The sequence below is a fragment of the Mobula hypostoma genome, chromosome 28 (assembly GCF_963921235.1).
Source record: "Mobula hypostoma chromosome 28, sMobHyp1.1, whole genome shotgun sequence".
Taxonomy (NCBI): Eukaryota; Metazoa; Chordata; class Chondrichthyes; order Myliobatiformes; family Myliobatidae; genus Mobula; species Mobula hypostoma.
In genome coordinates, this window is record NC_086124.1 from 31,735,379 (window position 1) to 31,760,002 (window position 24,624).

Genomic DNA, 24,624 nt, shown 5'->3' on the forward strand with positions numbered 1-24,624 from the left:
CCTAGAAAATGTTGCTGCGAAGAAGGTGGCAAATATCAGGCGACTTTACGAGACCCGCCACAGTGGAAATTTTAACAGGTTTACTGGGCAAGCAAGGAAAGATGAAGTTGAGTTGAATGAAGGCTTGTTTTGGAAAACAAACGTCATATTTTGCCAAGAAAAGCAGTGGAAATGAAGGAAATACCCGTCCAGCTACGAAGTCTCAAAACGTACTGTGTCAAAAAGTGGACCCTGCATCAGAAATTTTTCAAATGGAATTGATCGAGGTGCAGTGTGACGACATATTGAGATCGAAATTTAATTCTGAAGATGTGTCAGTGCTTGACTTCTATAGAAAATATATTCACCCAAGTGGGAAGTATGCTAACTTAGTGGACCATGCAAAAAAGATGACATCATTGGTTGGCAGCACTTATCCGTGTGAGCATTTATTTTCAAGACTGAAGCACACCAAGAACTATTTGAGAACAAGATTGACTGATGCCCATCTGGATCATGTCTTGCTCTTGGCATCAACAAGTCTGACACCCAATATTGAGAAGCTTTCAAGCAACAAACAGCATCAAGTTTCACATTCATTTATCAACTGTTTGCATTAAAATTTTCTTTTTTATTATACTTAGTTTACCACCATTCAATGCATCATATTCATACATTTTATGTTTAAAGATTCTTTGTGTCCTTTTAATAGATTCAAAAGATGCCTTGATTGAAATAAATTGCAACTAAACTGAGTTCTTTGATTACTAATTGGCATCCTTGGTTAAGCACAAATGATTTTCTAGCATGAGTTATTCATTAATTTGAGGGAAAACATAACTAGATGTATTTAAATGGATAATTCCCACATTTCAAGTTTTTTATGGCATTTATCTGGCCCACCGCCCGCTCATTAGTACGCAATCCAGCCCACAGAGGTTGCCGACCCCTGACCTATACCATCCCTCCAGTCAAAGATCCAGGCTCTTAAAACCACCTCTTTCACCGTTCCCCTAGCTGATGCCCTCCTCCTGCACCATCCCACCAGTCAGAGATCAATGACCCTAAATCCCACCTTCTTCACCATCCCATCAGCTAAGGACCATCTCCTGCACTGTCAATCCAGCTGAAGAAGTCCTCCCTGTAGTCAGATGATATCTAGGATCCTAAAGCCCATCTCCTGCATTATCCCACCTGTTAAAGCACATCTCCCTCAGCATTCCAGCAGTTAAAGCCCATCTCCTGCACCATCCCTCCAGTCAGAGGAGATCCAGGACCCTAAAACCCACCTTCTGCGCCATCCCTCCAGACAGAAATCGAAGCTCCTAATGCCCCTCTTCCTGCACTATCCCTCCAGCCAGAGGACATCCAATACCATAAATCCCACCTCCTGCACCATCCCTTCAGTCAGAGATCCAGGACCCTAAAACCCAACTCCTGCACCATCCCTCAATAAAGTTGTCAAGAGCCATAAAGCCCACCTTCTGCCCTGTTCCAACAGTTAAACCCACCTCATGCACCATTGCTCCATGCCGAGAACCAGGACCCGAGAGCCCACCTCCTGCAATATCCTCGAGTCGGAGATCTAGGAACCTAATGTCCACCTACTACAGCATCTGTCCAGCTACACCCCACCATCTCACCAGCCCCTCCAGACAGAGATCCAGGACACTAAAACCTAGCTCCTTCACCATCCCTGCACTCAATGGGAGATCCAGGAACCTAGAGCCAACCTCCTGCACCATCCCTCGATGAAGTGGTCAAAAGACCATAAAGTCCAAGCCCTACACTGTCCCTCACGTCTGAGATCAAGGACCCTAACGTTCATCACCTGCAACAACACTACAGACAGTGTTCCTGGACTCGGAAGACCACCCCTGCACAGTCCTACTAGACAGACATTCACTACCCTAAAGCCTATCTCCTGTACCTTCCCCCCAGACCAAGCCCACCTCCTGCACCAGCTCTCTAGTCAGAGGATATCCAAGACCCTAAATCCCACCTCTACACCATCCCTGTATCAAGTGGTCAACGACCATAAAGCCCAACTCCTGCACCGTTACTGCAGTCAGAGACCCAGGACCCTAAAACCCACTTCCTGCACCATCACTCCACACAAAAGTGCAGGACCCTAAAACCCACCAACTCCACCATCACTCCAGACAGAGGTCCAGGACCTTCTGCACCATCCCTCCATTTTAAAGCCCACCTTCTGCACCATCCTCCTCTCAAACATCCAGGACCCTAAAGACCACCTCCTCCAGACAGAGATCAAGGACCACAAAGCCCACCTCCTGCACCATGCCTCCGGTCAGAGGAGATCCAGGAACCTAAATTCCATCTCCTGCACCATCCTCCAGTCAGAGGAGATACAGGACCCTAATGCCCACCTCCTGCAACAACTCTCCAAGTAGAGATCCGGAGGCCCTAAAGTTTACATCCTGTAGCTCCCGTCAAGGCAGAGGTCCACACTCAAAAGACACTTCCTACACCATCCCCCCATGAATCTATAAAGGACCATTAACCCCACCTCATACATCGTCCCTCCAGTCAGAGGAGTTCTAGGACTCTGAAGCCCAACTCCTGCATCACCCCTTCAGTCAGAGATCCGGGACACTAAAGTCCATCTCCTGCACGGTCACTCCAGACAGAGATACAGGGCCCTAAAGCCCATCTCCTGTACCATCCCTCCAGTCAAAGATCCAGGACGGACCCTAAAAACCACCTCTTTCACCTTCCCATCAGCCAAGGACCATCTCCTGCTGAAGAACACCTTCTGCACCATTCTTGTAGTCAGAGGAGACCCAGGACTCCAACGCTGCATCACCTGCACCAACCCCCCAGCAGAGATCAAGGACCATAAAGCGCATCTCCTGCATTGGGCCTCGACAGAATCAAAGGTCCTAAAGTCCACCTCATGCCTTTCCCTCCAGTCAGAGCTCCAGAACAACAAAGCCCACCTCCTGCAAGATCACTCCAGCTAATGACTACCTCCTGCAGCATCCCACCAGACAGAGTTCGAAGACCCCAATCCCTCCAACCTGCACCAACCCTCCAGTCAGAGGAATCTAGAACCCTAAAGTGCACCTCCTGCACCATCCTTCCAGACAGAGATCAACAAACCTAATGCTCCTTCTTGCACCGGTAAGAGGACCCTAAAGCCCACCTCCTGCACAATCCCTCCAGTCAAGGGAGATCCAGACCCCTAAACCCTACCTTCTGCACCATCTCTAAACTCAGAAATCCAGGACCCTAAAACATATGCCCTGCACCAGCCCTCCAGTCAAGGGGAGATCCTGGACCCTAAAGCTCAGTTCCTGTTAACATCCTTCCAGACAGAGATAGAAGACCCTAAAGCCCACCTCCTGCACCTTCCCTCCAATCAGAGGAGAGCCAGGATTCTAAAGCCCAATTCCTGCACGATCCGTCAATAAAGTAGTCAAGGACCATAAAGCCCACCTCCTGTACCAACAGCTAAACCCATCTCATGCACCATTGCTCCATACCGAGAACCAGGACCCGAGAGCCCACCTGCTGCAACATCCCTCGAGACAGAGATCTAGGAACCTAATGTCCACCTCCTACAGCATCCGTCCAGCTACACCCCACCATCTGCACCAGCCTCTCCGGATGAGATCCTGGACACTAAAGCCTCCCTCCTTCACCATCCCTCCACTCAATGGGAGATCCAGGACCCTAAGGACCACCTCTTGCACCATCCCTCCAATCAGAGGAGATCCAGAACCATAAAGCCCAACTCCTGCACCATCCCTCAATAAATTGGTCACGGACCATAACACCCAACTCTTGCATTGTCCCTCAGGTCTGAGATCAGGGACCCTGAAGTCCAACCGTACAGACAGAGATCCAGGACTATAAATCCCACCCCCTGCATAGTCCCACCAGACATCTATTACCCTAAAGTCTATCTGCTGCACCATCCCAAAAGATAACAACCACCTCCTGCACCATCCGTACAGTCAGAGATCCAGGACCCTAAAGCCCACCTACTGCGCCATTATCCATTTTGAGATCAAAGTGCTGAAAGCCCACCTCCTGCAGCATCCCTCCAATCAGAGATCCAGGACCCTAAATGCTGTCCTCTACACCATCCCTGTACATGCGGGGTGTTTGTGTCTATATACCTCTGTGCTTCCGTGAGTGTGTATGTCTGTCTATCCCAGTGCGAGACACTTTACACACACAATGTGGGTGCATAGATCTCTGTGTGTCTATGCGTTTATGTGGGCGTGAGTGTCACTGTGTTTAAGGGTGGGTGTGTGTGTGTATGTGCGTGTGAGAGAGAGTGGTGTGTGTGTCTCCATTCCCGTTGTGACACGTTGTACAGCCAGTGTGTGTGCGTGTGGGGGTGGGGGTGCGTGAGGGAGGGGTGTGTAGCTGTGTCTGTGTGAGAGAGAGAGTGTGTGGTGTGTCTGAGAAAGAGTGGTGAGTGTGTGTGTTTGAGAGAGAGAGTGGTGTGTGTGTGTGTGTGTGTGTGTGTCCCCTCCCATTGTGACACACTGTAGCCAGTGTGTGTGTGTGTGTGTGTATGAGGGAGGGGTGTGTAGCTGTGTCTGTGTGTGTGAGACGGAGAGAGTGTGTGGTCTGTGTGAGAGAGACTGGTGTGTGAGAAAGATTGATGTGTGAGAGAAAGAGAGAGAATGGTGTGCGTGAGAGGGAGTGAGAGTAAGTGGTGTGTGTGAGAGAGGGGGAGAGAGAGTGGAGTGTGTGTGTGTGAGAGAGAAGCATTGGTATGTGTGTGTGAGCGCCGGGGAGAGGAGGGCAGTGTTTCCCCGCCTCGTCCCACTTCTGGCCCGCTCCTGCGAAGATTCGCTGCCCAAATTAGGTGGCGAGGGGTGTGAGAGGGCGAGGAGGCGGCGCCGGCCGCTTGCGGGTATAAAGCAGCCGGGCTGCGGAGTGGGAGAGAGCGGTTGACCGGGAGAATCCTCTGGTGTCGGTGCCCGTGTCGAGGAAGCGCTCGCACCAAGGGAGCGCAGACTCTGGAGGCGACCGCGCGGTCCCGGGGCCCCTAATGCACTACTTCAGACTCAGTTTCAAGTGTTTTGTGGATTGTTTCTGAAGCCGGGACCGCGGGAGAGAGAGCGACGCAACTTTGCGCCGACCCAGCCGAAATGGAGAGCCGCGACCCCCGCGGCGGCGCCCAGCACCTGTGGAAGGAGCAGCGGAGAGCGGCGCGGCCCGAGCGCCCGGCGGACTGCGAGACCGCGGGAGGGGACACCCCGGAGGGGATGACCCAGAGGGCGACCTGGAGCAACCAGATGGACTTCATCATGTCTTGTGTGGGCTTCGCAGTGGGGCTGGGCAACGTGTGGCGTTTTCCGTACCTGTGTTACAAGAACGGCGGAGGTAAGGGGGCGGAATCTCTCTCGGTCGCACCTTAACATCAGCTCGTGATCGTCCGCTTACGCGTGGCCACAGAAATCACCTTGGGCTTCCCTGATCTCAACCGGTACCGCTGCGACATCACCCGGGTTAAAACCCCGAGATCACCCGCTGCACAAGGATACTCACCGCCAGAGGTATTTTGAGAATACTCTGGTTCCCCAAAATAACCCCAGCCACACATAGCCCCACTTCTGCATAGCTTCATCCCTACACACACTCCGCCCGAAATAATCCCAACCCCTCAACCCTTCTCCATACCCCCAAATATCTGCTAATCCCCCAATCTACTCAAACATTCAACCCCAGTATTATCTCCCTCATTCACAGAATCCCCCCCCCAAACCCATCAAAAATAACCCCTGAACCCCTCCCAGAGTACCCACATTCACCTCCAATCCTTCACCCAGTAACTGGCCCTCTAAATACTTCTAATGCTCCAAATTACCCCAACCCTCCAATTACTCGTCCTCTCATGCCCCCAAAGAATGGTTGCATGAGCAGTTGGTGCAGATCACAAGTCCTGGGTATGCGACCACTGACATCAGACAGACAACCTTTGAAGAGCACTGACAATGGCTGGGGTCACCTATCTTGTAAAGTCACTGCCCAGAAGAAGGCGATGGCAAACCACTTCTGTAGAAAAGTTTGCCAAGAACAATCAAAACCACAGAAAGATCGTGATCAGCTACATTGTACAACACGGCACATAATGACTCAACAAACTTGCCCTGAAGGTGTAAAAATACTCAGCCCCTCCAGGGGGGGGAAAAAACACCCCAACCGTCCAAAATATACCTACCTTGCAGTGCACCCTATATAGGACCCTGGTCAGATCCCACTTGGAGTACTGTGCTCAATTCTGGTCGCCTCACTACAGGAAGGACGTGGAAACCATAGAAAGGGTGCAGAGGAGATTTACAAGGATGTTGCCTGGATTGGGGAGCATGCCTTATGAGAATACGTTGAATGAACTCGGCCTTTTCTCCTTGGAGCGACGGAGGATGAGAGTTGACCTGATAGAGGTGTAAAAGATGATGAGAGGCATTGATCGTGTGGGTAGTCAGAGGCTTTTCCCCTGGGCTGAAATGGCTAGCACAAGAGGACACAGTTTTAAGGTGCTTGGAAGTAGGTACAGAGGAGATGTCAAGGGTAAGTTTTTTACGCAGAGAGTGGTGAGTGCGTGGAATGGGCTGCCGGTGATGGTGGTGGAGGCGGAAATGATAGGGTCTGGATGGTTACATGGAGCTTAGAAAAATAGAGGGCTATGGGTAAAGCCTAGGTAGTTCTAAGGTAGGGACATGTTCGGCACAGCTTTGTGGGCCGAAGGGCCTGTATTGTGCTGTAGGTTTTCTATGTTACGCCCTAAATTACCACTTTGGGAGGACAAATTTGGGTATGACTTGCACATGAGCCGTTGGGAACAGAGGGATCTGGGAATACAGGTCCGTAACTCCTTTAAAGGGTGGTCTAGAAAACTTTGGCCTTCATAAATCGAAGTACTGAGTGCAGGAGTTGGGATGTTATGCTGAGGACTCATTTGGAGTGTGGTGGGCAGTTTTGGTTACCTACCTACAGGAAAGCTATCAATAAGATTGAAAGAGTGCGGAGAAAAGTTACAAGGATGTCACTGGGACTGGAGGGCCTAGGTTATGTGGAAAGGTAGACTGGGTTCAGACTTTATTTCCTGGGGCATAGGAGAATGAGGAGAGGTTTGATAGAGCTGTACAAAGTCATGAAGGGTATAGACAGGCCGTTTCTGCTGAGGTTGGGTGGGACTACAACTAGAGGTCATGGGTTAGGGGTGAAAGGTGAAATGTTTCGGGGGAACAAGGGGAGGCGGTGGTGGTGGTGTCAACATTTAAGAGAAGTTTGGATAGGTAAATGGATGGGAGGGGTATGGAGAGCCATGGTCCTGGTATAGATCAATAGGATTAACAGTTTGACCCTGTTTTTACGCTGTTAGGCTCCACGACTCTGTGAATCTTGACACATCCAAATCTGTCAAACCCTCAGCACCAGCCCCAGTACAAACTCTCAGGACTTCCAGAGGCTGAATATCTGCCCCCTCCCCTCCCCGCACTGCCCCTTCCAGCACAGCTCGAGTTGCCTATTACCCCCCGTTCCAGGTATGCTGTACGTGCGCCTTGGAGTGTCGGTTTCTAGCTAGGGTTGGAGTCAGGCTCTCAGATTACCCATACCCTTCAAATTCCACATCCTGGCTCTCACTCCCCCACTAGGAAAGCTGCCCCACTCTACCCACACGCCCCCCCCGAGGATCTGACTGCCTAGGACCCTGTGTACCCGGGGTGGTGTCTGCCTCTGGCGATGACTGTGTTTGGAGTTCACACCTTCCCCCTCTGACCACCTGACTTTCCCCCAGGTACTCTGATCTCTCCCCCTCACCTACACCCCGTCCTGTCTCTGCGACCCCCCCCTCCGTCTCTGTGACCCCTCAACCCTACAACCCTCCCCATCTCCGTGACCTACTATCCCCCGTCTCCATGAGCTCTCTCCGTCTCTCGAACGCTTTTCATTCCATGTGGTGTGTGATGGGTCACTGTAGAGGGAGCCTCTCCTTCTCTAATCCATGATTTTCCTGTGCTGTGGCTCCCTACCCATCCCTCGATCATGCCAACAAGTCTTGAGTGGGAAATAAAGTGAAGTTATTAGATCATTTTTGTTTGGTAAGACATAGGATATAAAGGATAAGCCCATCTGTCTGGGTCACGTGACTCTGTTTTGATCTCTGATTTGTGTGTGTGTGTGTCTGTCTGTCTGTCTCTGTCTCTCTGACTCTGTGTGTGTGTGTGTGTGTGTGTGTCTCTATCTCTCTGACTCTGTGAGTGTGTATGTGTGAGTGTGTGTGTGTCTATCTGTCTCTATCCCTCTGACTCTGTGTGTGTGTGTGTGTGTGTGTGTGTGTGTATGTGTTTCTCTCTCTGACTCTGTGAGTGTGTATGTGTAAGTGTGAGTGTGTGTGTGTTTGTGTGTCTGTCTCTATCCCTCTGACTGTGTGTGTGTGTGTGTGTGTGTATGTGTTTCTATCTCTAACACTGTGAGTGTGTGTGTGTCTGTCTCCATCTCTCTGACTCTGTGTGTGTGTGTCTGTCTGTTTCTCTCTCTGACTCTGTGAGTGTGTATGTGTGAGTGTGTGTGTGTCTGTCTGTCTCTATCCCTCTGACTGTGTGTGTGTGTGTATGTGTTTCTCTCTCTGACTCTGTGAGTGTGTATGTGTGAGTGTGTGTGTGTCTGTCTGTCTCTATCCCTCTGACTGTGTGTGTGTGTGTGTATGTGTTTCTATCTCTGACACTGTGAGTGTGTGTGTGTCTGTCTCCATCTCTCTGACTGTGTGTGTGTGTATGTGTGTGTCTGTTTATATCTCTGACACTGTGAGTGTGCATTGCATGTCTGTCTGTCTGTATCTCTCTGATTGTGTGTGTGTGTGTGTGTGTCTGTCTGTATCTCTGACTCTGTGAGTGTGTGTGTGTGTCTCTATCTCTCTGATTGTGAGTGTGTGTGGGTGTGTGTATTTCTATCTCTGACTCTGTGTGTGTGTGTGTCTCTATCTCTCTGATTGTGAGTGTGGGTGTGTGTGTTTCTATCCCTGACTCGGTGTGTGGGATGAGTGTTTAAACAGACAATCTCCTTACATAGTAAGTGCTTGCACCAGCCCCTCTCAGTCACTCCTGGTATCTCCGCCCCAGTGCCTGTGAACAGCTGCCATTAACCCTGACTATCTTTGGTTAGTTCCCCACTCTCTGTAACTCTCTCGTTTTCTCAAAGTCTCTGCGTTTCTGCACGTGGTGCTTGGACAGATCATGCTCCTCTCCTGTCCTGACGCTCAGCCCAAACTCCTCTCCAATCACTCCCAGTTTCTCCCTTCCCCTTCTTCATTTCAGATTCACCTTGGCTTTCACTCTCTAACCTTCATCCAGTTGCCCCCACTTCCTCCACCCCTCCACTCCCCACCCCTCCTTCTGTCCCCAACTCCCCTCCCCTTCCCCCTCCCCCTCTCCCCCCACCTCAGCAAATGAATGCCATCTGCACTCGACAAGAACCACTCATGACCTGCTCCATATCCATTACCTGCCTGTCCCTCCTCACCCATCTGTCTCTCTCTATCTTGTCCTCTCATGATTTACCCCACACCATCTCCTGCCTCTGAACCTTCCTACTGTTCTCCTCCCTGTCGGCCCACCCCTAAATCTCCACAATCTCTTGTCCTCTCTCACTTTCCCTCCCCCCATCCCGCTGTCTGCAACATCAAGTTAGAATGCACCCGCGACCGTGCGCTGGTCTGAGGTGGTCCCTCGGGTGGGTGGGGGGCCGGGGGTGGGGGGGAGAATGGTTTTTCACATAGAGATGTGCAACTGAATGCTTGATGGGGGCAGGAACTCAGGGATGGAGATGGGAACTGTGCACGGTGCTCCCGGTGTGGGTCTGACCCAGGGATAGGGAGACGGGAACTGTGCACGGTGCTCCCGGTGTGGGTCTGACCCAGGGAGAGGGAGACAGGAACTGTGCACGGTGCTCCCGGTGTGGGTCTGACCCAGGGATAGGGAGACGGGAACTGTGCACGGTGCTCCCGGTGTGGGTCTGACCCAGGGATAGGGAGACGGGAACTGTGCATGGTGCTCCTGGTGTGGGTCTGACCCAGGGATAGGGAGACGGGAACTGTGCATGGTGCTCCTGGTGTGTAGGGAGATGGGAATTGTGTTCTGGTCCAGCTCTGCCCACCTATAGAGAGACGTTAAACTCCCCATTTTTATGTAGCCTCCCTATCTGTGCTTCCCTCACAGGTGTTTTCCTCATTCCCTACATCCTGGTTGCCATGTTTGGCGGGATTCCCATCTTTTTCCTGGAAATCTCGCTTGGGCAGTTCATGAAGGCCGGTGGGATCAATGTCTGGAACATTGCACCACTTTTCAAAGGTTTGTCGAACAGCATGTAACCCCGTCACCCGCTCTCACTCAGACGCCCCCACCCCGTCTCCCGGGCCAACTGGGACACCCCCCCATCACCTGCTGTCACTCAGACGCCCCCACCCCGTCTCCTGCGCTCATTCAACTCCCCCGTCTCTCTACTTCACTTTGACACTGACTTTAACCTCATTCATTCCAATCCTCTTCCTGTCCCTCTCCAATCCGTCTCTCCCTCGCAACTTCCATTTGAATCTCTTGCTCTCCTGCCACACTGTCTCCATTTCTCTCAATATCCCTTTTCCAAATTCCTAACCTCAATCTTCCCATCAGTCTCCCTCTGTCTCATTTTTTTCATCTTCACACCTTCCTCTTTCTCTCTCTTTCTCACACACTTTCTCCATCTCTCCCACAGACACACTTTCTCTCTCTGTCTCTCTCTCTCTCTCTCCCACAGACACAGTTTCACTTTTTCTCTCTCAGACACACTTCCTCATTCTCTCTCTCTCAGACACACTTCCTCATTCTCTCTCCCGCAGACACAGTTTCACATTCTCTCTCTCACAGACACAGTTTCACATTCTCTCTCTCTCAGACACACTTCCTCATTCTCTCTCTCTCAGACAGATTTTCTCTCTCTCTCTCTCTCTCACACACACAGTTGGGTATCAAGGGATCTTCGATTTGTAAACAAGTACATTGTCTCTCATCGGTTTTGGCTGGTGTAAGAACAGGGAGCGGGAGGGAGGGCTGTGCTGGGGGGGGCGGTGAGGTGGGGCCGTGCTGGGGGGGGGGGCGGTGAGGTGGGGCCATGCTGTGGGACGGGGCGGTGAGGGAGGGCCGTGCTGTGGGACGGGGTGGTGCGGTGGGTCCGTGCTGTGGGAGTGATGGTGAGGGAGGGCCGTGCTGGGGGGGGGCGGTGAGGTGGGGCCGTGCTGTGGGACGGGGCGGTGAGGGAGGGCCGTGCTGTGGGGGGGCGGTGAGGTGGGGCCGTGCTGTGGGACGGGGCGGTGAGGGAGGGCCGTGCTGGGGGGGGGGCGGTAAGGTGGGGCCGTGCTGTGGGACGGGGTGGTGAGGGAGGGCCGTGCTGTGGGACGGGGCAGTGAGGGAGGGCCGTGCTGTGGGACGGGGTGGTGCGGTGGGTCCGTGCTGTGGGGTGGGGCGGTGAGGGAGGTCCGTGCTGTGGGGCGGGGCGGTGAGGGAGGGCTGTGCTGTGGGACGGGGCGGTGAGGGAGGGCCGTGCTGTGGGAGGAACGGTGAGGGAGGGCCGTGCTGTGGGGTGGGGCAGTGAGGGAGGGCCGTGCTGTGGGGTGGGGCGGTGAGGGAGGGCCGTGCTGTGGGACGGGGCGGTGAGGGAGGGCCGTGCTGTGGGAGGGACGGTGAGGGAGGGCCGTGCTGTGGGGTGGGGCGGTAAGGGAGGGCCGTGCTGTGGGGTGGGGCGGTGAGGGAGGGCCGTGCTGTGGGGTGGGGCGGTGAGGGAGGGCCGTGCTGTGGGAGGGACGGTGAGGGAGGGCCGTGCTGTGGGGTGGGGTGGTGAGGGAGGGCCGTGCTGTGGGAGTGACGGTGAGGGAGGGCCGTGCTGTGGGACGGGGCGGTGAGGGAGGGCCGTGCTGTGGGGTGGGGTGGTGAGGGAGGGCCGTGCTGTGGGAGGGGCGGTGAGGGAGGGCCGTCCTGTGGGGTGGGGCGGTGAGGGAGGGCCGTGCTGAGGGACGGGGCGGTGAGGGAGGGCCGTGCTGTGGGACGGGGTGGTGAGGGAGGTCCGTGCTGTGAGGTGGGACAGTGAGGGAGGGCCGTGCTGTGGGGTGGGACGGTGAGGGAGGGCCGTGCTGTGGGACGGGGTGGTGAGGGAGGTCCGTGCTGTGGGGTGGGACGGTGAGGGAGGGCCATGCTGTGGGAGGGGCGGTGAGGGAGGGCCGTGCTGTGGGAGGGGCGGTGAGGGAGGGCTGTGCTGTGGGACGGGGCGGTGAGGGAGGGCCGTCCTGTGGGGTGGGGCGGTGAGGGAGGGCCGTGCTGCGGGACGGGGTGGTGAGGGAGGGCCGTGCTGTGGGACGGGGTGGTGAGGGAGGTCCGTGCTGTGGGGTGGGACGGTGAGGGAGGGCCGTGCAGTGGGGTGGGACGGTGAGGGAGGGCCGTGCTGTGGGGTGGGACGGTGAGGGAGGTCCGTGCTGTGGGGTGGGACGGTGAGGGAGGGCCATCTTGTGGGGTGGGGCGGTGAGGGAGGGCCGTGCTGTGGGACGGGGTGGTGAGGGAGGTCCGTGCTGTGGGGTGGGACGGTGAGGGAGGTCCGTGCTGTGGGACGGGGCGGTGAGGGAGGGCCGTGCTGTGGGACTGACGGTGAGATGGGGCCGTGCTGTGGGAGGGGGTGGTGAGGTGGGTCCATGCTGTGGGGGGGGCGGTGAGGTGGGTCCATGCTGTGGGACGGGGCGGTGAGGTGGGGCCGTGCTGTGGGAGTGATGGTGAGGTGGGGCCGTGCTGTGGGACGGGGTGCTGAGGGAGGGCTGTGCTGTGGGACGGGACGGTGAGGGAGGGCCGTGCTGTGGGGTGGGGTGGTGAGGGAGGGCCGTGCTGTGGGACGGGGTGGTGAGGGAGAGCCGTGCTGTGGGACGGGACGGTGAGGGAGGGCCGTGCTGTGGGACGGGGGGGTGAGGGAGGGCCGTGCTGTGGGACGGGACGGTGAGGGAGGGCCGTGCTGTGGGACGGGGTGGTGAGGGAGAGCCGTGCTGTGGGACGGGACGGTGAGGGAGGGCCGTGCTGTGGGACGGGGTGGTGAGGGAGGGCCGTGCTGTGGGACGGGACGGTGAGGGAGGGCCGTGCTGTGGGACGGGGCGGTGAGGGAGGGCCGTGCTGTGGGACGGGGCGGTGGGGGAGGGCCGTGCTGTGGGACGGGGCGGTGGGGGAGGGCCGTGCTGTGAGACGGGGCGGTGAGGGAGGGCCGTGCTGTGGGACGGGGCGGTGAGGGAGGGCCGTGCTGTGGGACGGGGCGGTGAGGGAGGGCCGTGCTGTGGGACGGGGCGGGGAGGGAGGGCCGTGCAGTGGGACGGGACGGTGAGGGAGGGCTGTGCTGTGGGGTGGGGTGGTGGGGGAGGGCCGTGCTGTGAGACGGGGCCGTGAGGGAGGTCCGTGCTGTGGGGTGGGGTGGTGATGGAGGGCCATGCTGTGGGGTGGGGTGATGAGGGAGGGCCGTGCTGTGGGAGTGACGGTGAGGGAGGGCCGTGCTGTGGGGTGGGGTGATGAGGGAGGGCCGTGCTGTGGGAGTGACGGTGAGGGAGGGCCGTGCAGTGGGAGTGACGGTGAGGTCGGGCCGTGCTGTGGGAGTGACAGTGAGGGCGGGCTGTGCTGTGGGAGGGGCGGTGAGGGAGGGCCGTGCTGTGGGAGTGACGGTGAGGGAGGGCCGTGCAGTGGGAGTGACGGTGAGGTGGGGCAGTTCTGTGGGAGTGATGGTGAGGTGGGGCTGTGCTGTGGGACGGGGTGGTGAGGTGGGGCCGTGCTGTGGGACGGGGCGGTGAGGTGGGGCCGTGCTGTGGGAGTGATGGTGAGGTGGGGCCGTGCTGTGGGACAGGGTGGTGAGGGAGGGCTGTGCTGTGGGACGGGACGGTGAGGGAGGGCCGTGCTGTGGGGTGGGGTGGTGAGGGAGGGCCGTGCTGTGGGACGGGGTGGTGAGGGAGGGCCGTGCTGTGGGACGGGACGGTGAGGGAGGGCCGTGCTGTGGGAGTGACAGTGAGGGAGGGCTGTGCTGTGGGAGGGGCGGTGAGGGAGGGCCGTGCTGTGGGAGTGACGGTGAGGGAGGGCCGTGCAGTGGGAATGACGGTGAGGTGGGGCAGTTCTGTGGGAGTGATGGTGAGGTGGGGCTGTGCTGTGGGACGGGGTGGTGAGGTGGGGCCGTGCTGTGGGACGGGGCGGTGAGGTGGGGCCGTGCTGTGGGAGTGATGGTGAGGTGGGGCCGTGCTGTGGGACGGGGTGGTGAGGGAGGGCCGTGCTGTGGGACGGGACGGTGAGGGAGGGCCGTGCTGTGGGACGGGGCGGTGAGGGAGGGCCGTGCTGTGGAACGGGGCGGTGAGGGAGGGCCGTGCAGTGGGACGGGGCGGTGAGGGAGGGCCGTGCTGTGGGGTGGGGTGGTGAGGGATGGCCGTGCTGTGGGGTGGGGTGGTGAGGGAGGGCCGTGCTGTGGGACGGGGTGGTGAGGGAGGGCCGTGCTGTGGGACGGGACGGTGAGGGAGGGCCGTGCTGTGGGAGTGACAGTGAGGGAGGGCTGTGCTGTGGGAGGGGCGGTGAGGGAGGGCCGTGCTGTGGGACGGGGTGGTGAGGGAGGGCCGTGCTGCGCTGTGGGACGGGGCGGTGAGGGAGGGCCGTGCTGTGGGACGGGGTGGTGAGGGAGGGCCGTGCTGCGCTGTGGGACGGGGCGGTGAGGGAGGGCCGTGCAGTGGGACGGGACGGTGAGGGAGGGCTGTGCTGTGGGGTGGGGTGGTGGGGGAGGGCCGTGCTGTGAGACAGGGCGGTGAGGGAGGTCCGTGCTGTGGGAGTGATGGTGAGGTGGGGCCGTGCTGTGGGACAGGGTTGTGAGGGAGGGCTGTGCTGTGGGACGGGACGGTGAGGGAGGGCCGTGCTGTGGGGTGGGGTGGTGAGGGAGGGCTGTGCTGTGGGGTGGGGTGGTGAGGGAGGGCCGTGCTGTGGGACGGGGTGGTGAGGGAGGGCCGTGCTGTGGGACGGGACGGTGAGGGAGGGCCGTGCTGTGGGGTGGGGTGGTGAGGGAGGGCCGTGCTGTGGGACGGGACGGTGAGGGAGGGCCGTGCTGTGGGACGGGGCGGTGAGGGAGGGCCGTGCAGTGGGACGGGGCGGTGAGGGAGGGCCGTGCTGTGGGGTGGGGTGGTGAGGGAGGGCCGTGCTGTGGGGTGGGGTGGTGATGGAGGGCCGTGCTGTGGGGTGGGGTGATGAGGGAGGGCCGTGCTGTGGGAGTGACGGTGAGGGAGGGCCGTGCTGTGGGGTGGGGTGGTGAGGGAGGGCCGTGCAGTGGGAGTGACGGTGAGGTGGGGCCGTGCTGTGGGAGTGACAGTGAGGGAGGGCTGTGCTGTGGGAGGGGCGGTGAGGGAGGGCCGTGCTGTGGGAGTGACGGTGAGGGAGGGCCGTGCAGTGGGAGTGACGGTGAGGTGGGGCCGTTCTGTGGGAGTGATGGTGAGGTGGGGCTGTGCTGTGGGACGGGGTGGTGAGGGAGGGCCGTGCTGTGGGACGGGGCGGTGAGGGAGGGCCGTGCTGTGGGACGGGGCGGTGAGGGAGGGCCGTGCAGTGGGACGGGACGGTGAGGGAGGGCTGTGCTGTGGGGTGGGGTGGTGGGGGAGGGCCGTGCTGTGAGACAGGGCGGTGAGGGAGGTCCGTGCTGTGGAGTGGGGTGGTGATGGAGGGCCGTGCTGTGGGGTGGGGTGATGAGGGAGGGCCGTGCTGTGGGACGGGGTGGTGAGGGAGGGCCGTGCTGTGGGACGGGGTGGTGAGGGAGGGCCGTGCTGCGCAGAGGAGGGCCGTGCTGTGGGACGGGATGGTGAGGGAGGGCCGTGCTGTGGGACGGGGCGGTGAGGGAGGGCCGTGCAGTGGGACGGGACGGTGAGGGAGGGCTGTGCTGTGGGGTGGGGTGGTGGGGGAGGGCCGTGCTGTGAGACAGGGCGGTGAGGGAGGTCCGTGCTGTGGGGGTGGGGTGGTGGGGGAGGGCTGTGCTGTGAGACGGGGCGGTGAGGGAGGTCCGTGCTGTGGGGTGGGGTGGTGATGGAGGGCCGTGCTGTGGGGTGGGGTGGTGAGGGAGGGCCGTGCTGTGGGGTGGGGTGGTGAGGGAGGGCCGTGCTGTGGGAGTGACGGTGAGGGAGGGCCGTGCTGTGGGGTGGGGTGGTGAGGGAGGGCCATGCAGTGGGAGTGACGGTGAGGTGGGGCCGTGCTGTGGGAGTGACAGTGAGGGAGGGCTGTGCTGTGGGAGGGGCGGTGAGGGAGGCCGTGCTGGGGTGGGGTGGTGATGGAGGGCCGTGCTGTGGGGTGGGGTGATGAGGGAGGGCCGTGCTGTGGGAGTGACGGTGAGGGAGGGCCGTGCTGTGGGGTGGGGTGGTGAGGGAGGGCCGTGCAGTGGGAGTGACGGTGAGGTGGGGCCGTGCTGTGGGAGTGACAGTGAGGGAGGGCTGTGCTGTGGGAGGGGCGGTGAGGGAGGGCCGTGCTGTGGGACGGGGCGGTGAGGGAGGGCCGTGCAGTGGGACGGGGCGGTGAGGGAGGGCCGTGCTGTGGGAGGGGCAGTGAGGGAGGGCCGTGCTGTGGGACGGGGTGGTGAGGGAGGGCCGTGCTGTGGGACGGGACGGTGAGGGAGGGCCGTGCTGTGGGACGGGACGGTGAGGGAGGGCCGTGCTGTGGGACGGGGTGGTGAGGGAGGGCCGTGCTGTGGGACGGGACGGTGAGGGAGGGCCGTGCTGTGGGACGGGACGGTGAGGGAGGGCCGTGCTGTGGGACGGGGCGGTGAGGGAGGGCCGTGCTGTGGGACGGGACGGTGAGGGAGGGCCGTGCTGTGGGACGGGGTGGTGAGGGAGGGCCGTGCTGCGCTGTGGGACGGGGCGGTGAGGGAGGGCCGTGCTGTGGGACGGGGTGGTGAGGGAGGGCCGTGCTGCGCTGTGGGACGGGGCGGTGAGGGAGGGCCGTGCAGTGGGACGGGACGGTGAGGGAGGGCTGTGCTGTGGGGTGGGGTGGTGGGGGAGGGCCGTGCTGTGAGACAGGGCGGTGAGGGAGGTCCGTGCTGTGGAGTGGGGTGGTGATGGAGGGCCGTGCTGTGGGGTGGGGTGATGAGGGAGGGCCGTGCTGTGGGAGTGACGGTGAGGGAGGGCCGTGCTGTGGGAGTGACGGTGAGGGAGGGCCGTGCTGTGGGGTGGGGTGGTGAGGGAGGGCCGTGCAGTGGGAGTGACGGTGAGGTGGGGCCGTGCTGTGGGAGTGACAGTGAGGGAGGGCTGTGCTGTGGGGTGGTGAGGGAGGGCCGTGCAGTGGGAGTGACGGTGAGGTGGGGCCGTGCTGTGGGAGTGACAGTGAGGGAGGGCTGTGCTGTGGGAGGGGCGGTGAGGGAGGGCTGTGCTGTGGGAGTGACGGTGAGGGAGGGCCGTGCTGTGGGACGGGACGGTGAGGGATGGCCGTGCTGTGGGACGGGACGGTGAGGGAGGGCCGTGCTGTGGGACGGGGTGGTGAGGGAGGGCCGTGCTGTGGGACGGGGTGGTGAGGGAGGGCCGTGCTGCGCTGTGGGACGGGGCGGTGAGGGAGGGCCGTGCTGTGGGACGGGGTGGTGAGGGAGGGCCGTGCTGCGCTGTGGGACGGGGCGGTGAGGGAGGGCCGTGCAGTGGGACGGGACGGTGAGGGAGGGCTGTGCTGTGGGGTGGGGTGGTGGGGGAGGGCCGTGCTGTGAGACAGGGCGGTGAGGGAGGTCCGTGCTGTGGGGTGGGGTGGTGATGGAGGGCCGTGCTGTGGGGTGGGGTGATGAGGGAGGGCCGTGCTGTGGGAGTGACGGTGAGGGAGGGCCGTGCTGTGGGGTGGGGTGGTGAGGGAGGGCCGTGCAGTGGGAGTGACGGTGAGGTGGGGCCGTGCTGTGGGAGTGACAGTGAGGGAGGGCTGTGCTGTGGGAGGGGCGGTGAGGGAGGGCCGTGCTGTGGGAGTGACGGTGAGGGAGGGCCGTGCAGTGGGAGTGACGGTGAGGTGGGGCCGTTCTGTGGGAGTGATGGTGAGGTGGGGCTGTGCTGTGGGGACGGGGTGGTGAGGGAGGGCCGTGCTGTGGGACGGGGCGGTGAGGGAGGGCCGTGCTGTGGGACGGGGCGGTGAGGGAGGGCCGTGCAGTGGGACGGGACGGTGAGGGAGGGCCGTGCTGTGGAGTGGGGTGGTGAGGGAGGGCCGTGCTGTGAGGGAGGGCCGTGCTGTGGGACGGGGTGGTGAGGGAGGGCCGTGCTGTGGGACGGGGCGGTGAGGGAGGGCCGTGCAGTGGGACGGGACAGTGAGGGAGGGCTGTGCTGTGGGGTGGGGTGGTGGGGGAGGGCTGTGCTGTGAGACGGGGCGGTGAGGGAGGTCCGTGCTGTGGGGTGGGGTGGTGGGGGAGGGCTGTGCTGTGAGACGGGGCGGTGAGGGAGGTCCGTGCTGTGGGGTGGGGTGGTGATGGAGGGCCGTGCTGTGGGGTGGGGTGGTGATGGAGGGCCGTGCTGTGGGGTGGGGTGATGAGGGAGGGCCGTGCTGTGGGAGTGACGGTGAGGGAGGGCCGTGCTGTGGGGTGGGGTGGTGAGGGAGGGCCATGCAGTGGGAGTGACGGTGAGGTGGGGCCGTGCTGTGGGAGTGACAGTGAGGGAGGGCTGTGCTGTGGGAGGGGCGGTGAGGGAGGTCCGTGCTGTGGGAGGTCCGGTGAGGGAGGGCCGTGCTGTGGGAGGGGCAGTGAGGGTGGGCCGTGCAGCGGGAGTGACGGGGAGGGAGGGCCGTGCTGTGGGAGGGGCAGTGAGGGAGGGCCGTGCAGTGGGAGTGACGGGGAGGGAGGGCCGTGCTGTGGGAGGTCCGGTGAGGGAGGGCCGTGCTGTGGGAGTGACGGTGAGGGAGGGCCGTGCAGTGGGAGTGACGGTGAGGTGGGGCCGTGCTGTGGGAGTGACGGGGAGGGAGGGCTGTGCTGTGGGACGGGGTGGTGGGGGAGGGCCGTGCTGTGAGACGGGGCGGTGAGGGAGGGCCGTGCTGTGGGACGGGACGGTGAGGGAGGGCCGTGCTGTGGGACGGGGTGGTGAGGGAGGGCCGTGCTGTGGGACGGGGCGGTGAGGGAGGGCCGTGCAGTGGGACGGGACGGTGAGGGAGGGCTGTGCTGTGGGGTGGGGTGGTGGGGGAGGGCCGTGCTGTGAGACGGGGCGGTGAGGGAGGTCCGTGCTGTGGAGTGGGGTGGTGATGGAGGGCCGTGCTGTGGGGTGGGGTGATGAGGGAGGGCCGTGCTGTGGGAGTGATGGTGAGGGAGGGCCGTGCTGTGGGAGTGATGGTGAGGGAGGGCCGTGCTGTGGGGTGGGGTGGTGAGGGAGGGCCGTGCAGTGGGAGTGACGGTGAGGTGGGGCCGTGCTGTGGGAGTGACTGTGAGGGAGGGCTGTGCTGTGGGAGGGGCGGTGAGGGAGGGCCGTGCTGTGGGAGTGACGGTGAGGGAGGGCCGTGCAGTGGGAGTGACGGTGAGGTGGGGCAGTTCTGTGGGAGTGATGGTGAGGTGGGGCTGTGCTGTGGGACGGGGTGGTGAGGGAGGGCCGTGCTGTGGGACGGGACGGTGAGGGAGGGCCGTGCTGTGGGACGGGGCGGTGAGGGAGGGCCGTGCAGTGGGACGGGGCGGTGAGGGAGGGCCGTGCAGTGGGACGGGACGGTGAGGGAGGTCTGTGCTGTGGGACGGGGCGGTGAGGGAGGGCTGTGCTGTGGGACTGACGGTGAGGGAGGGCCGTGCTGTGGGACTGACGGTGAGATGGGGCCGTGCTGTGGGAGGGGGTGGTGAGGTGGGTCCATGCTGTGGGGGGGGCGGTGAGGTGGGTCCATGCTGTGGGACGGGGCGGTGAGGTGGGGCCGTGCTGTGGGAGTGATGGTGAGGTGGGGCCGTGCTGTGGGAGTGATGGTGAGGTGGGGCCGTGCTGTGGGACGGGGTGGTGAGGGAGGGCTGTGCTGTGGGACGGGACGGTGAGGGAGGGCCGTGCTGTGGGGTGGGGTGGTGAGGGGAGGGCCGTGCTGTGGGACGGGGTGGTGAGGGAGAGCCGTGCTGTGGGACGGGGTGGTGAGGGAGGGCCGTGCTGTGGGACGGGACGGTGAGGGAGGGCCGTGCTGTGGGACGGGACGGTGAGGGAGGGCCGTGCTGTGGGACGGGGTGGTGAGGGAGGGCCGTGCTGTGGGACGGGGCGGTGAGGGAGGGCCGTGCTGTGGGACGGGGCGGTGAGGGAGGGCCGTGCAGTGGGACGGGACGGTTAGGAAGGGCCGTGCTGTGGGGTGGGGTGGTGAGGGAGGGCCGTGCTGTGGGACGGGGTGGTGAGGGAGAGCCGTGCTGTGGGACGGGACGGTGAGGGAGGGCCGTGCTGTGGGACGGGGTGGTGAGGGAGGGCCGTGCTGTGGGACGGGACGGTGAGGGAGGGCCGTGCTGTGGAGTGGGGTGGTGAGGGAGGGCCGTGCAGTGGGACAGGGTGGTGAGGGAGGGCCGTGCTGTGGGACGGGGCGGTGAGGGAGGGCCGTGCAGTGGGACGGGACGGTGAGGGAGGGCCGTGCTGTGGAGTGGGGTGGTGAGGGAGGGCCGTGCTGTGGGAGTGATGGTGAGGGAGGGCCGTGCTGTGGGACGGGGCGGTGAGGGAGGGCCGTGCAGTGGGACGGGACAGTGAGGGAGGGCTGTGCTGTGGGGTGGGGTGGTGGGGGAGGGCCGTGCTGTGAGACGGGGCGGTGAGGGAGGTCCGTGCTGTGGGGTGGGGTGGTGGGGGAGGGCTGTGCTGTGAGACGGGGCGGTGAGGGAGGTCCGTGCTGTGGGGTGGGGTGGTGGGGGAGGGCTGTGCTGTGAGACGGGACGGTGAGGGAGGGCCGTGCTGTGGGACGGGACGGTGAGGGAGGGCCGTACTGTGGGACGGGGTGGTGAGGGAGAGCCGTGCTGTGGGACGGGACGGTGAGGGAGGGCCGTGCTGTGGGACGGGACGGTGAGGGATGGCCGTGCTGTGGGACGGGACGGTGAGGGAGGGCCGTGCTGTGGGACGGGGTGGTGAGGGAGGGCCGTGCTGTGGGACGGGGTGGTGAGGGAGGGCCGTGCTGCGCTGTGGGACGGGGCGGTGAGGGAGGGCCGTGCTGTGGGACGGGGTGATGAGGGAGGGCCGTGCTGCGCTGTGGGACGGGGCGGTGAGGGAGGGCCGTGCAGTGGGACGGGACGGTGAGGGAGGGCTGTGCTGTGGGGTGGGGTGGTGGGGGAGGGCCGTGCTGTGAGACAGGGCGGTGAGGGAGGTCCGTGCTGTGGGGTGGGGTGGTGATGGAGGGCCGTGCTGTGGGGTGGGGTGATAAGGGAGGGCCGTGCTGTGGGGTGGGGTGGTGATGGAGGGCCGTGCTGTGGGGTGGGGTGGTGATGGAGGGCCGTGCTGTGGGGTGGGGTGATGAGGGAGGGCCGTGCTGTGGGAGTGACGGTGAGGGAGGGCCGTGCTGTGGGGTGGGGTGGTGAGGGAGGGCCATGCAGTGGGAGTGACGGTGAGGTGGGGCCGTGCTGTGGGAGTGACAGTGAGGGAGGGCTGTGCTGTGGGAGGGGCGGTGAGGGAGGTCCGTGCTGTGGGAGGTCCGGTGAGGGAGGGCCGTGCTGTGGGAGGGGCAGTGAGGGTGGGCCGTGCAGCGGGAGTGACGGGGAGGGAGGGCCGTGCTGTGGGAGGGGCGGTGAGGGAGGGCCGTGCAGTGGGAGTGACGGGGAGGGAGGGCCGTGCTGTGGGAGGTCCGGTGAGGGAGGGCCATGCTGTGGGAGTGACGGTGAGGGAGGGCCGTGCAGTGGGAGTGACGGTGAGGTGGGGCCGTGCTGTGGGAGTGACGGGGAGGGAGGGCTGTGCTGTGGGACGGGGTGGTGGGGGAGGGCCGTGCTGTGAGACGGGGCGGTGAGGGAGGGCCGTGCTGTGGGACGGGACGGTGAGGGAGGGCCGTGCTGTGGGACGGGGTGGTGAGGGAGGGCCGTGCTGTGGGACGGGGCGGTGAGGGAGGGCCGTGCAGTGGGACGGGACGGTGAGGGAGGGCTGTGCTGTGGGGTGGGGTGGTGGGGGAGGGCCGTGCTGTGAGACGGGGCGGTGAGGGAGGTCCGTGCTGTGGAGTGGGGTGGTGATGGAGGGCCGTGCTGTGGGGTGGGGTGATGAGGGAGGGCCGTGCTGTGGGAGTGATGGTGAGGGAGGGCCGTGCTGTGGGAGTGATGGTGAGGGAGGGCCGTGCTGTGGGGTGGGGTGGTGAGGGAGGGCCGTGCAGTGGGAGTGACGGTGAGGTGGGGCCGTGCTGTGGGAGTGACAGTGAGGGAGGGCTGTGCTGTGGGAGGGGCGGTGAGGGAGGGCCGTGCTGTGGGAGTGACGGTGAGGGAGGGCCGTGCAGTGGGAGTGACGGTGAGGTGGGGTAGTTCTGTGGGAGTGATGGTGAGGTGGGGCTGTGCTGTGGGACGGGGTGGTGAGGGAGGGCCGTGCTGTGGGACGGGACGGTGAGGGAGGGCCGTGCTGTGGGACGGGGCGGTGAGGGAGGGCCGTGCAGTGGGACGGGGCGTTGAGGGAGGGCCGTGCAGTGGGACGGGACGGTGAGGGAGGTCTGTGCTGTGGGACGGGGCGGTGAGGGAGGGCTGTGCTGTGGGAGTGACGGTGAGGGAGGGCCGTGCTGTGGGAGTGACGGTGAGATGGGGCCGTGCTGTGGGAGGGGGTGGTGAGGTGGGTCCATGCTGTGGGGGGGGCGGTGAGGTGGGTCCATGCTGTGGGACGGGGCGGTGAGGTGGGGCCGTGCTGTGGGAGTGATGGTGAGGTGGGGCCGTGCTGTGGGACGGGGTGGTGAGGGAGGGCTGTGCTGTGGGACGGGACGGTGAGGGAGGGCCGTGCTGTGGGGTGGGGTGGTGAGGGGAGGGCCGTGCTGTGGGACGGGGTGGTGAGGGAGAGCCGTGCTGTGGGACGGGGTGGTGAGGGAGGGCCGTGCTGTGGGACGGGACGGTGAGGGAGGGCCGTGCTGTGGGACGGGACGGTGAGGGAGGGCCGTGCTGTGGGGAGGGGTGGTGAGGGAGGGCCGTGCTGTGGGACGGGGCGGTGAGGGAGGGCCGTGCTGTGGGACGGGGCGGTGAGGGAGGGCCGTGCAGTGGGACGGGACGGTTAGGAAGGGCCGTGCTGTGGGGTGGGGTGGTGAGGGAGGGCCGTGCTGTGGGACGGGGTGGTGAGGGTGAGCCGTGCTGTGGGACGGGACGGTGAGGGAGGGCCGTGCTGTGGGACGGGGTGGTGAGGGAGGGCCGTGCTGTGGGACGGGACGGTGAGGGAGGGCCGTGCTGTGGAGTGGGGTGGTGAGGGAGGGCCGTGCAGTGGGACAGGGTGGTGAGGGAGGGCCGTGCTGTGGGACGGGGCGGTGAGGGAGGGCCGTGCAGTGGGACGGGACGGTGAGGGAGGGCCGTGCTGTGGAGTGGGGTGGTGAGGGAGGGCCGTGCTGTGGGAGTGATGGTGAGGGAGGGCCGTGCTGTGGGACGGGGCGGTGAGGGAGGGCCGTGCAGTGGGACGGGACGGTGAGGGAGGGCCGTGCTGTGGGAGTGACGGGTGAGGGAGGGCCGTGCTGTGGGACGGGGCGGTGAGGGAGGTCCGTGCTGTGGGGTGGGGTGGTGAGGGAGGGCCGTGCTGTGGGACGGGGCGGTGAGGGAGGTCCGTGCTGTGGGGTGGGGTGGTGAGGGAGGGCCGTGCTGTGGGGTGGGGTGGTGAGGGAGGGCCGTGCTGTGGGACGGGACGGTGAGGGAGGGCCGTGCTGTGGAGTGGGGTGGTGAGGGAGGGCCATGCAGTGGGAGTGACGGTGAGGTGGGGCCGTGCTGTGGGAGTGACGGTGAGGGAGGGCCGTGCTGTGGGACGGGGCGGTGAGGGAGGGCCGTGCTGTGGGACGGGGCGGTGAGGGAGGGCCGTGCAGTGGGACGGGACGGTTAGGAAGGGCCGTGCTGTGGGGTGGGGTGGTGAGGGAGGGCCGTGCTGTGGGACGGGGTGGTGAGGGAGAGCCGTGCTGTGGGACGGGACGGTGAGGGAGGGCCGTGCTGTGGGACGGGGTGGTGAGGGAGGGCCGTGCTGTGGGACGGGACGGTGAGGGAGGGCCGTGCTGTGGAGTGGGGTGGTGAGGGAGGGCCGTGCAGTGGGACAGGGTGGTGAGGGAGGGCCGTGCTGTGGGACGGGGCGGTGAGGGAGGGCCGTGCAGTGGGACGGGACGGTGAGGGAGGGCCGTGCTGTGGAGTGGGGTGGTGAGGGAGGGCCGTGCTGTGGGAGTGATGGTGAGGGAGGGCCGTGCTGTGGGACGGGGCGGTGAGGGAGGGCCGTGCAGTGGGACGGGACAGTGAGGGAGGGCTGTGCTGCGGGGTGGGGTGGTGGGGGAGGGCCGTGCTGTGAGACGGGGCGGTGAGGGAGGTCCGTGCTGTGGGGTGGGGTGGTGGGGGAGGGCTGTGCTGTGAGACGGGGCGGTGAGGGAGGTCCGTGCTGTGGGGTGGGGTGGTGATGGAGGGCCGTGCTGTGGGGTGGGGTGATGAGGGAGGGCCGTGCTGTGGGAGTGACGGTGAGGGAGGGCCGTGCTGTGGGGTGGGGTGGTGAGGGAGGGCCATGCAGTGGGAGTGACGGTGAGGTGGGGCCGTGCTGTGGGA

General features: G+C 63.0%; 1 protein-coding gene across 1 annotated transcript in view; it reads left to right on the forward strand.

Annotated features, from left to right (window-relative positions):
• Nucleotides 1-4,518: 4,518 nt before the first annotated feature.
• The window catches only part of LOC134339103 (creatine transporter-like), a 51,644-nt gene continuing 31,538 nt past the window's right edge, over nt 4,519-24,624 (forward strand). Inside the window, exons 1-2 of the mRNA XM_063035411.1 lie at nt 4,519-5,346; nt 10,185-10,316. Of these exons, the coding sequence (XP_062891481.1) occupies nt 5,112-5,346; nt 10,185-10,316 (367 nt within the window). The 5' untranslated portion in view covers nt 4,519-5,111. The remainder of the gene's footprint in view (nt 5,347-10,184; nt 10,317-24,624) is intronic.